The sequence below is a fragment of the Sciurus vulgaris genome (genome assembly GCF_902686455.1).
Source record: "Sciurus vulgaris genome assembly, chromosome: X".
Taxonomy (NCBI): Eukaryota; Metazoa; Chordata; class Mammalia; order Rodentia; family Sciuridae; genus Sciurus; species Sciurus vulgaris.
Window position 1 is genome coordinate 81,943,494 of NC_136471.1, and position 13,162 is coordinate 81,956,655.

General features: G+C 36.8%; 1 protein-coding gene across 2 annotated transcripts in view; it reads left to right on the forward strand.

The window, feature by feature from the left end:
* Positions 1–13,162, forward strand: part of OPHN1 (oligophrenin 1) — a 414,702-nt gene that overhangs the window by 378,882 nt on the left and 22,658 nt on the right. For both annotated transcript variants that reach the window (XM_079125058.1, XM_079125057.1), the window contains exon 20: positions 9,696–9,843. In XM_079125058.1, the coding sequence (XP_078981184.1) occupies positions 9,696–9,843 (148 nt within the window). The remainder of the gene's footprint in view (positions 1–9,695; positions 9,844–13,162) is intronic.

Consider the following 13,162-nt stretch of genomic DNA (forward strand, 5'->3'; position numbering starts at 1 on the left):
TTCCTCCATTCTTGCCCCCCTACCACCCCCCATTACGTGTCATCATCTGCTTATCAGCGAGATCATTCTTCCTTTGGTTTTTTGAGATTGGCTTATCTCACTTAGCATGATATTCTCCAACTTCATCCATTTGCCTACAAATGCCATAATTTTATTATCCTTTATAGCTGAGTAATATTCCATTGTGTGTGTGTGTGTGTGTGTGTGTGTGTGTGTGTGTGTGTGTGTATATATATATATATATATCACAGTTTCTTTATCCATTCATCAATTGAAGGACATCTAGGGTGGTTCCACAGTCTGGCTATTGTGAATTGAGCAGCTATGAACATTGATGTGGCTGTATCTCTGTAGTATGCTGATTTTAAGTCCTTTGGGTATAGGCCGAGAAGTGGGATAGCTTGGTCAAATGGTGGGTCCATTCCAAGTTTTCTAAGGAATCTCCACACTGCTTTCCAGAGTGGCTGCACTAATTTGCAGCCCTACCAGCAATGTATGAGCGTACCTTTTCCCCCACATCCTCTCTAACACCTATTGTTGCTTGTATTCTTGATAATCGCCATTCTAATTGGGGTGAGATGGAATCTTAGTGTAGTTTTGATTTACATTTCTCTTATTACTAAAGATGTTGAACATTTTTTCATATGTTTGTTGATTGCCTGTAGATCTTCTTCCATGACGTGTCTGTTCATATCCTTAGCCCATTTTTTGATTGGGGTATTTGTATTCGTCATGTAGAGTTTTTTGAGTTCTCTATATATTCTGGAAATTAGTGCTCTATCTGAAGTATGAGTGGCAAAGATATTCTCCCACTCTGTAGGCTCTCTCTTCGCATTGCTGATAGTTTCCTTTGCTGAGAGAAAGCTATTTAGTTTGAATCTATCCCAGTTGTTGATTCTTGCTTTTATTTCTTGTGATATGGGAGTCCTGTTAAGGAAGTCTGATCCTAAGCCAACAAGTTGAAGATTTGGACCTACTTTTTCTTCTATAAGATGCAGGGTCTCTGGTCTGATAGGAAATACTTTTATGATCTTAACATATATGTCTTCTTGCTAAGCAAACTTTCGCAAAGAAACAGGCACTCTTGAGACTATCAGTGGATTATAAATTGTTGTAACCATTTCTTAAACAGACTCATAGAAGTATAGAAGTATGAGATAAAATAAACTGCATTTTTAAAATGTTGAATTTTATATATTCTGACATATATGTCAAATACATATATGTGTCTATATATATACATATATGTATATATATATATATATAAATTGATTGCCACAATCAAGAGAATGAACTTGTTCATCTCCCCCCTGTAAAGTTTCTCCTTTTTTTAAAAAAACTTCTCATTATCCCTTAGAAGTCTCTCCTGTTCTTGACCCTCCCCACTTACCTACCTCAGGCAACTAGCGATAAGCTTCCTGTCAATATAGATTAATTTGCATTTTCTAGAGTTTTGTATAAATGTAATCATTTACTATATACTTTCTTGGTTTGGCTTCTTTCATTCAGCATAATTATTCTGAGGTTAATTCAAGTTGTTGAATGAATGGGTAGTTTGTTCCTTTGTTTTCCTGGGTTGTGCTCCATTACATGTAACATAATTTTGTTATCTATTCATGTGTCGATGGTCATTTGAGTTGTTTCCCATCTCAGCCTATTATAAATACAACTGCAGCAAACACTTACGTACAAGCCTGTAGTCCTGTACTCTCTTTAGGTCACATAGTAATCATATGTTTAATTTTTAAAAATAATTGTTAAGCTGTTTGCTTAAGAAATTGTATCATTTGGGACTGGGGATATATCTCAGTTGGTAAAGTGCTTGCCTCGCATGCGCAAGGCCCCAGGTTCAATCCCTAGCACCACAAAAAAAGAAATTATATCATTTTATTTTCTGAAAGAGATTACAAAATCCTTGTTGTTTATATGTATGATAGAATTCTCCAGCTAAAATATCTAAGCCTGGAGATTTCTTCTTTAGGAGTTTTTAATCCATGAATTCATATTCTTCAATCATCTTTTTCATTAGGTCATTTTTTTAAAATCTACTCTTTCACTCTACAATTTTATATTCTTACCAGCAATGAAAGTTTAGATTGCTTTATGTCTACTCCATTGTGGTATAGGCATTTTTTGCAAAATCGTCACCATTCTAATAAGTGTGTAGTAGTAGCTCACTGTGATTTTAATTTGCATTTCCCTGATGTCTTTATGATATTGAAAATTTCTTATGTTAATCATTTATATATCTTCTTTATTTAGTTTGTTGTCCTAGACTAGTCCCTGTTGCCCTCTCTTAGAAGGAGATTTGTGAAGCTATTTATGATCTCTGCAGGGGGCAATTTGGCCTTTTTTATCTCACTATAAATGTTTTTTATTTTTTTGACACAGCAATTCCAAGCACTCTTTTAGGCGCTAGATGAAGCACTATGGGTAAGGCAGAAATGCTTTTATAAAGTTTAAAATCTTATCAAGAGACAACCATATTTTCCTCATTTATTTAGACAGACTAAATATATGAGTAAAATATATAATATGCTAGAAATTGATAACACATGCTAAGAAGAAAAAAGATATATAAACAGGAATGAAAATAGGAAGATTTTTGTAGAGGGAGGCATGTCAAATTTAGACATACAAGGCCTGAAAGGCCTTATTGAGAAAGGTATATTTGATAAGAATCCTAGGGAATGAAGCAAGCAAGAGCAAACTTTATGGATATGAGATAGAAGTCCATTCCAATTTGAATAAAGTCAGTACAAAAATCATGATGTGTTGGGGAATAGGAAGGAATATTCATAAAACCTCTTATAGTGACTGATCAGATGCTCACAATTTATAGCTATTTAGAATATTATTACTAATGGCAGAGGAGTATGACCTAGAACTGTATGGTCTCAAAGCTCATCTTATGTCATATTGTCTCTTCCTTATAACAATGAGACATATAAAGGAACAGGCTTGTTCCTTTCCACCATTGTTCCTTTCCATTGTCCAACTTTTACACAGGTTCACCCTTTGTTTCCAATCATGTGATTTCTATGGTGACCTTCGCATGATAGGATGCATTTATCTTCACAGTAATTATTGGGCTTTATACTGTTACTATCACTGGCTGGACAGTGGTCCCCTTCTTCCTTCACCATATATGTGTGTCATCCCAAAGTGGGGGCATGCAGGTTCAAAGGTCATTCTCCCCAGGGAGAGGAAAATCCTAAGTTCACATGAACTCCTATATAAAAATTCTAATTACAGCTCTTCCGCACTCCTCCAGCACTCTGTATAGTATCCAAGACACTTTGTTTCCACTTTTTAATTTTATGTTACTTTTATTTTTTAAATAGGCAGGCAATGCACTGTGGTATGAAATTTTAAAAGAACAAAATTACATAGGAGGGAAAAATAAGTTTTCCTCCCCATTTTCCCCAACCAATCATTATTTCTGCATTGAGACAAACAATGTAAACAGATTCCTTGGTATCTTTTCAGAAATATTGAGTGTGTATGTGTACATGTGCATGAGAGTGTGTTTACTCCTCTTCTGCACCCCAGTTCCAACTGATAGAAAGCGTCTTTGTTTTCCTTTTCTTGTCAGGATTTTCATTTTCTCTTTTTCACAGTGACTGTATGATACATAGGCAAATGCCTCAATATTTTCTTCCAAGAGTGGCAAGTTGAACAAACAATTGTTTGGTTTGGTTTGGTTAGATGTTCAGACCATGAAAAATAGACAAGATAATTATAGTTATAATTATGGTTTTATCTCTATTTTCCAGTAGATTTTTATTGGATCTTTGTAGTTATACATAACATTAGAATTCATTTTGACATAGTTATGAAAACATGAAATAAAATTTGCTCTAATTCAGCCCCCAGTACTTCCCCTTTCTCTCTCCTCCTCCCTTCCTTTGTTCCGTTCCCTGTACTCTACTGATCTTTCTGCTATTTACTTATAGGTTTTTTTTTTTTTTTTAGTTAGTATCTTGTGGGTATAGTGGATAGTGAGGTTCACTGTGGTATATTCACATATGCACATAGGAAAGTTAGATCAGATACATTCCACTGTTCTTCCCTAATCAGTCCCCTCCTCCCACCCCCTCAATCCCCTTCATCTGGTTCACCGATCTTCTACTTTGATGGACTCCGTCTCTCCCACTCTCTCACCCTTATTTGGGCTAGCTTCTACATATCAGAAAAAACATTCAACTTTTGACTTCTTCTGTCTACCTTATTTCACTTAGAACGAGTAATAGTCCCTAATTCTATCCACTTAGTAGCAAATACCATAGTCATTCTTCTTTATGACTGAGTAATACTCCTTTGTGTATATGGAATAAATTCTTCTTATCAATGCATATGTTAAAGGTTCCATTGCTTGGCTATTTTGAATTTTACTGCTATAAATACTTATGTAGCCATATCCCTATAGTAACTGATCTTAGATCTTGGATATACACCAAAGAGTAGGATAGCTGGGTCATATGGTGTTTCCATTCCTAGTTCTTTGAGGACTCTATACTGCTTTCCAGAATGGTTGCTCTTATTTGCAGTCACACCAACAATGTATGAGAGCCCCTTTTCCCCACATCCTTGCCAACTCTTATTATTATTTGTATTCTTGATAATGGCCATTCTGACTGGATTGTGATGAAATATCAATGGAGTTTTGATTTGAATTGCCCTAATTGCTAGAGATCTTGAACATTTTTATGTGTTTTTTTGGACACTTCTATTTCTTCTTTTGAGAACTGTCTTTTTATTTTTTATTTTGTGCCCATTTATTAATTATGTTTTTGAGGGGGGGTGTTTTATATCCTGGACATTAATGCCCTGAAAGGCAGGTGGCAAAGATCTCCCATTCTGTAGACTCTCATTTCATGATCCTAATTGTTTCCTTTGATGTGCAGAAGCTTTCTAGTTTGAGGTCATCCTACTTACTGATTTTTGGTTTTACTTCTTCAACTTTAGGAGTCTTGTTAAGGAAGTCAGTTTTGTGCCAGCATGCTCTAGTTTTGGGCCTATATTTTCTTCTAGGATTTGCAGAGTTTCTGGTCTAATTTCTGGTTTTTGATCCAATTTTTGTTGACTTTTATGTTGGGTGAGAAACAGGGATCAATTTCATTCTTCTATATACAGAATTCCAGTTTGCCCAACACCATTTGTTTAAAAAATATTTTTTTTCTCCAATGTGTAATTTTGGCACCTTTGTCTAGTATGAGACAATTGTATTCATGTGTGTTTGGCTCCGTGTCTTCTATTCTGTTCCATTGTTCTTCATGTCTGTTTTGGTGCCAGCACAATGCTGTTTTTGTTACTATAGCTCTGTAGTATAATTTGAGGTCTGGTATTGTGATATATCCTGCTTCATTTTTCTCACTCTGGATTGCTTTGTTTATTCTGGGTCTCTTATTTTTAGAAATGAATTTTAGAACTGTGTTTTCTTGTTTTGTGAAGCATTTCATTGCATACTGATGTGTATTTCATTGAATCTGTTGGACACTTTTGGTAGTATGACCATTTCAATAATATTAATTCTGCCTATGAAAGAACATGGAAATCTTTCCATCTTCTCAGGTCTTCTTCAGGTTTTTTCTTCAGTGTTCTATGGTTTTCATTGTGGAAGTTCTTTACATAATTCATTAGATTAATTCCCAAGTATTTTATGAGGCTACTATGAATGATATATTTCTCCTTATTTCTTTTTCAGTAGATTCATCATTGTAGTATAGGGAAGCAACTGATTTATGTATGTTGATCTCATATCCTACTTCTGTACCAAATTTGTTAATCAGCTCCAGAAGTCTTCTGGTGGAGTTTTTTGGGTCTTCTAAATACAGGATCATTCAATGTTATTATAGACAGAGATTTTTATTTCTTGCCATTTTTATTTATTTCTAATGTTTAATACAGAGTTGTTTCTTCTTTAATTAACTATTATTATATTGTAATTCATCCCTTGCTAGTTTTAATTTTTATTTTTTTGTTTCTTCATGATATATTCCATTGAGTATATTTTGTTGTACAGGCTTTGTGGTTATGGATTCTTTTAGTTTTTGTTTATCATTGAGGGTTATTGCTTCATTTTGAATTCTGAAGGAGACTATGGCTGGATATAGTAATTTTGGTTGGCATCTACTATCCTTCAGAGCTTTTTAAATATTAATTCAAGCCCTCCTAGCATTTAGGTTGTGGGTTGAGCAATCTGTTGAAACCCAGTCATTTTACCTCTAAATGTGATCAGCCATCTTGAAGTTTTTGAAATTCTATCTTTATTCTATATATTTGACATTTTCATTATAATATGTCATGGAGGAGCTCTATCGTGATTCTATTTGGAGTTCTACATGCATCTTGTATTTGAATTTCTGTCTCATTTCTAAAATTTGGAAAATTTTCTAATATTGAAAAGACTGTACATACCTTTAGATTGTTTTAAGGAGCCTTCATCTACCCCATTGCTTCTTAAATTTGGTCTCTTTATGTTTTCCCAAATTTTTTGAATATTCTGGTTATGGTTTTTTAACATATTTTCTTTATGGTCAACTTTATCTTCAAGATTACATACTCTGTTTCCAAGGCCTGAAAATCTTTCTTCCAAGTAGTCTAATCTATCGGTGATGCTTTCATTGAATTTTTAATTTGGTTTATTGAATCTTTCATTCCCAGGATTTCCATTTGGTCCTTTTTGAGAATCTTTATCTCTTTATTGAAATCATCTTTCACCTCCTGTATTTTCTTTCTAATTTTTACTTTTTACATTTTTTTAGTTCATTGAACATTTTAACTATAAACTTTCTAAATTATTTTTCTGACATTTCCTCCACTGTAATGCTAGTGGAGTCAGTTGTTGAAGCTGTTTGGAGTGTTTTTTTTCCCTTGATTTTTAATATTACTTGTATATCTATGCACTTAACGGGGTGGTTTTGCTTCTTTTAAGCAAGGGTCTACTTCATGAGCTTCTCCCTCTCAGGAGCCGTGGGTTGGGTGAATATCCAGGTGTAGATACTTTAACTCACCTTTGTTGATGCCAATATCAGCACCAGTTTGAGAGAAACCACAGAACCCTATTTACTATAATCACATCAGAGCCCACACTTTCTATTCAACCTTATAAAAAGTGAAAGACTTGTTGATATTGTACTCCACCAGATCCTCTAATCCAGACATAAACTTGTAGTAAAATTCTGGAATGGGTTGAAAATTAGTTGTTAAATCTAGTGAAATTACTGTAAAATTATATGAGCGTTGAAAGAGAAAGAAGAAATGTTGGGAAAAAGAGAGAAAAAGAAAATGAGAAAAGGCAGAAAAGAATAATACACACCAAGGTAAACAGGTAAAAAAGTGGATGGGGGTATTTCTGGTACTGGCAGACAGTGTGAGAAGGAGAATCATGATTGAGAGAATCAAGTATAAACTGTGGCTAGGAAGACAAAGATTGGGAGAATGAGTCCAATTAGTGCTTTAAACCATTAGAAGAAATACATTCACATGGGTTGAAGGTACAATATTGGCTATTAGGGTAACAACTAACCATCAAGAAAAATAGGAATATTAGCATGATCAAAGTTGATGTTTGAGTTATTTATAGTAAACCATGTCAAGGTGGAGAAAATTCTTGTTGAATCTTGGTTTGGATTTCATTCGGATTTGGGACATTTAGAAAATGTCCATCATTATTTGTCTTCCAATCCCTGCAGAGGTGCCTGGGCAGAAGAGCCCCTCTAGTTGCTATGGACCTCCCACTGCCTTGTTTTGGTTTGTCATTTCAGGGGTCTGTGGCTGACTGCATAGAGTGTGTGGAGTGTGTGATGTTTTTTCTGTTGGTTGTTTCTGTTGTATGCAGGAGTTCAGGATGCAGAGCTCTGGGCCGTTGCTGCTATTGCTGTGGGTCACCATATGCCCACTCCCCTCTACAGGTTCCTTTTCATGAAGGTGTAAAGACTAATGACTGTCTGCAAGCACAGGTCCTGTGGTTGTAGATTCTCTGTGGGTGATCTGTGGTACAAATCCTGGCCTACACACTCACTGGGATACTGTCCTTAAAGGGACTCAGCTGGTACCCCTGGGTTCTAGTTTCTACTGCCCCAGGCTGTGAAGGGCAGGCACTGATTCCCTCTGCTGTTACTGAGGCAGGGTCGAGACAGTATCAAAACAGTGCCCTATCACTCAGTAGTTGTGTTTGAGGGTCAGCTGCCTTGAACCCAGGAACAGTTTGTCTTGATTGACCTCCTGCTGGCTTTGGTAATGATCCAGGACTCTTTCCTTTAAGCATCCCGGGAACTCAGGAAACTTCTCATCCCAACCTTCCACCAGCTGCTGCCATGAACTGGGGAACCATCACTCTATGCTGCTGGATACCCAGGAAGCCTCCTTCCAGGATGGCCTTATGCAGACTGTGGCTGCAATTAGGGACAATCCCTTTAGGCTTCTTAGAACCTCGGGCAACTTCCCTTTGTGTCTCATCCCAGGGACAGCAGGCAGCAGCAGCAGCAGCAGCAGCAGCAGCAGTTCCAATGGCTCTCCTTTCCCTTTTCCATTGATTGCTGCCAAAACTGCCTTGTTGCTTGGATCTGAGCTCAGTTCTGCTGCTGTGAATTGCAGGTGTCTGCTCTATCTCTTCCCAGCCTTCCATGACAGCTGTACAGAGTGCTGATTTTGGCAAGCACTTCCTGGGTTGGTTGTTCCACCCTGCTCCCCTTTTCATGGTCAGGGGAAGGAGTTTCAGCAACTTTTCGTTATTAGGGATCCCTCTGCAAGTTCTTTCTAGATGAATTCTTAAGAGAATCCCTGGAGGGATGCTCCTTTTAGTTTAACTTGCTTCTCTCTGGAAGTGGGGAGATGCTGTGTTGATTTATGGGAGTGACTGTTCAGCTGTGGGCTCCACAAAATGGCTGTGGATCTTGGCATGACTTTCTGTTCACGATTTGGTTTTAAACTGGTTGAGATGCTTCAAGGACAACATTTTTCCTGTAATGCCTTTTTTCTGCCTTTCTTTCCAAATGTTAAGGGAGTAAACTTTTGTACTTTTCTGCTCTCTTTCTCTGCCTGTTTTCCCTCCCTACTTCCCCCACCCTGTTCCAGGTTTGGGGTTAGGAAACTATGCTTATTTTCTACTCTGGTAACCAATCTTCAAGTCTCTCCAGGTCTTAAACATTGTAATGTTGAGTCTTAGGACATTTGTTACCCACCTCTCAGATCAGCAGTTCCTTCATTGCCTTCTTTCTGCATTGTGGAGAGATCAGGATCCCCTGTCTAGGTCCATTCTGCCATATGTAGGACTCTCTTAAAAAGTATCTTAACAGCTTTTTTCATTTGATTTTTATCATACCCTGTGAGGTAGCTGGTGTTGCCCCTGTGTTATGGAAGAGAGCAGAGAAGCTCAGAGAAGAGAGATGACTTACCTAAGGTCTCCCAGGCAGAAAGTGGAAAACCAGGACTGATGTTGGAGTTTTTTTGTCTGCATTCTTTCTTCCACTCTGAGGAGTGTTGGATTTTGTCTTATGAACAGGGGAGGAGATATCTAAACACTTGCTAGTAGAGTGGTTCAGAAAATTCCTATAATTGCTTTAATCACATTAGCATTCCTGTAGTAGACCCCTAAGTGTAATGTTGGCAGATATCAGGTGGTAGGCAGAATTAGGAACATAAAAACTTGATGTAATTGTTTCCTGGATGTCTTCTTTATCCCTCCACAGATCTATTTAGGTCCACCTGAGGAGAACACTGCACCCCCAGTGCCTCCACCTCGAGTGACAGCAAGAAGGCATAAACCAATCACAATTTCAAAGCGATTACTTCGAGAAAGGACGGTTTTCTATACTTCTTCCCTGGATGAAATTGAAGGTCAGTACTCAGGTTCACCCTTAGCTTCTAAATGGTGATTAGACACAAAGAAGTTATTGTGTGGGAGAAGTATGGACATTTTTAGCCATACAAATGTAGACCTTTCCTGGATTCTAGGTTTAAAAGCATCTAGGAGAAGCAAGGTTTATACTTGTGCCCAGAGAGGAAATTACTTCTTCAGTTGAATAGGACAGGGGTGAGTTTGTAAAAGAAGTGAACATGACCCTTTACATAAATGTCAGTAGGAGATCCACAGTGTTCTTAGATCTATGCCCCTAATACATGGAAATGCATAAATAAGATACTTTCAGAATGTTCTTGAGTTTTAAAATTCATATATGGCTAACATGGATTGAAAACCTACTATGCTAGTATAGTGCCTGGTATATATTCCTTGGTCCCAAGGAGGTGATGGGATAAAGGGAGATATATGTATGTAAACAAATAAGTGCCATTCAGTGCAATAATTGCTAGTATGGAGACTCCCAGACATTCTACATGGACCTCTGCCCCACGCATCACTATTTCACTGAGACCACATTTGCCAAGGTTACTAATAATCTCCACATGATCAAATCAAATAGCCACTCCATTATTCTCATCATATGCAGCTTATGAGCAGCATTAGATACAGTTGACTACTTCCTTCTCCTCCTTAAAACACTGAACTTGGTTTCCAGGACACCAAACTCTCCTTCTGCTTCACTAGGCATTCAATCTCAGTCTCCTCTGCTGCTTTTCCTTCTCTGTCTTTTTTTCTATGTGATTCCATTAAGTTTTTGGTTTTAAATATCATTTAAATGCTGAGGATGATTTCTAGTTTCCATCTATAGGATTCATATCTCTCCCCTGTTGTCATCTCGTACTCCCAGCTGAACTGTCGCTTTTGGATGATTTATGGGCATTTCAAATTCAAAATATTTAAAACACAATTCTAGATTCCCTACTGCTCCTTAACCTGCTCCTACACTGTTCTCCCCCTCAATCTAAGCAAGAGGCCATAGCAATCACCTGATCTCTAAGGTTGAGAACTTTGACATCATCCATAATTACTCTTTTCCTTTTGTCCCTCATACCTGAACCATAAGCAATTCCTATCAGCTCTTCATGCCCATTACATGCTAAATCCTTCTACTTTCCAGTGCTACCATCTTTGCTGAGCCTCCATCATCTCTTACCTGGTATCCTTATTTGCCTACTTACCTGGCTCTAATCCATTCTCCACAGCAGCCAGTAAAATAGACATCCGTTTAAAATGTAAATTATATCTCATCATTCCCACTGCTGCAAACTTTTAGTGACCTCTCTTCATTTTTAGCATAAAATTTGCATTTAATGCTGTGTTGTATGATCTTTGCTTATCTCTCTAACCTTCTTTTCTGTGCTTCCTGTTCTCACTGTCCTCTTTGCTCTCTCTGCTCTAATCTCATTGCTGTTCCTTATAGGTATCAAGCTTAACTAAGGGCCTTTGCATTTGCTATTCCCTTTGCCCTAAGTATTCTTCCTCCAGAACTTCATAAGGCTTACTCCTTTATCCAGAGTTTGGCCAAATGCCATCTCCTCATAGAGACCTTCTCTGTGTATTCTAGTTAATAGTCCTTTCTCCTCATCGAATCGCTGCCTATTTCTTTACACTACTCTATTTTATTCATATCACCTGCTACTATTTGTTGACACATTTATTTCCTGTCTTTCCTGTTAGAATGTAAGATCTATTTTATCAACAAGTCCTGTTATACATTACAGGTATTCATGTAATAATAGTGAATGAATGGATATTTAAGGAATAATGAAGAGAAAGGGATTACCTAGCTTAAAGATTACTTCCTTACAGGAGTTAGAATGTTAATCAGGAGAAAATGGAAGTGAAAGTTGAATGACTACTCTGTTCTGCCATAACTTCATTTTTGTGGTACAAATGTATTTATTTATCCATGATTTCCCCAAACAGAAACTCTATACCAGCAGAATTTTTTTCACGCTGTATCCCCAGCACCAGCCCAATACTTGATACATAGTAAATCCTCCATAATTGACTATAATAAATGAATGAATTGAGTGTTGGTAGACCTAAGGTCAAACTTCATATTAGCCACTATCCTGATGAGCAACTTGAGCTAGCCACTTTCTCTCTGGGTCTCAGTTTGCCCCTCTCTGTGGTGAGGGCTTTGTGCCAGAAAACCCCAATGAGATCACCCAGTCTAGACATTTTTAAAAACTTTTTTAGACTGATATATAATTTAAATGCTATAAAATTCACCCTTCTAAATTTTACAGCTCAGTAATTTTATTATATTTTGTACAACCATCTTATTCCAGAACATTTTCATTACCATATTTTCCAATTTCCATTCCCCATAACCCTTGAGTGTTACCAATCTACTTTATGTCTCTACAGATTTGCCTATCCTGAATATTTCATATGAATCAAATTATATACTATGAAGTCTTTTGTGACTGACAAGTTATTTCACTTATTACAATGTATTCAAAGTTCATCCACATTGTAGCATGAATAATTCATTCATTCTTTTTTATTGTCAAATAATATTTCACTCATCATTTGATAGTTGAATGCTATTTACTTTTTTGACTATTGTGAATAATGCTGCTGTGAGTATCCATGCACAGATTTTTGTGTGAATGTCTATTTTCAATTATCTTACATTTCTTGGGTCATGTGGTTACTCTGTATTCAAAGTTTTAAAGAATAGCCAGGCTGTTTTCCAAAAAGATAGACACACCATTTTACTTTCCTTCCAACAGTGAATAAAAGTTCTAATTTCTCCAAACCCTCACCAACACCTGTCATATTTTGACTTTTTGGTTCTAACTGTCCTAAGTGGATATACATCCATAATCTCAAATAATATTTAATATTTTTGTGTAAGGTATTTATGTGGAGCTCTGTTTTGTAGGGCAAACATTGGGGACTCAAGAGAGGTTGGTTACACAATTAAAAATACACAGTTAACAATAGCTGCTAAATGAGAACAACAATTTGCACCCATCTATCTTATCCTAAAGCACCGTTACCTACTTCTTGTATTTCTTTTTTTTTTTTTTTTTTTTTTTTTTTTTTTGTACTGGGGCTTCAACCCAGAGGCTCTTTACAACTGAGCTATGGCCCCAATCCTTTTTTTTTAATATATTTTTTAAGATGTTGATGGACCTTTATTTTATTCATTTATTTATATGTGGTGCTGAGAATCGAACCCAGTGCCTCACACATGCTAGGCAAGTGCTCTACCACTGAGCCACAACTTCAGCCCTAAAGCATTGTATTTCATATAACCTATCTGATACTGTTCTAAGAAGG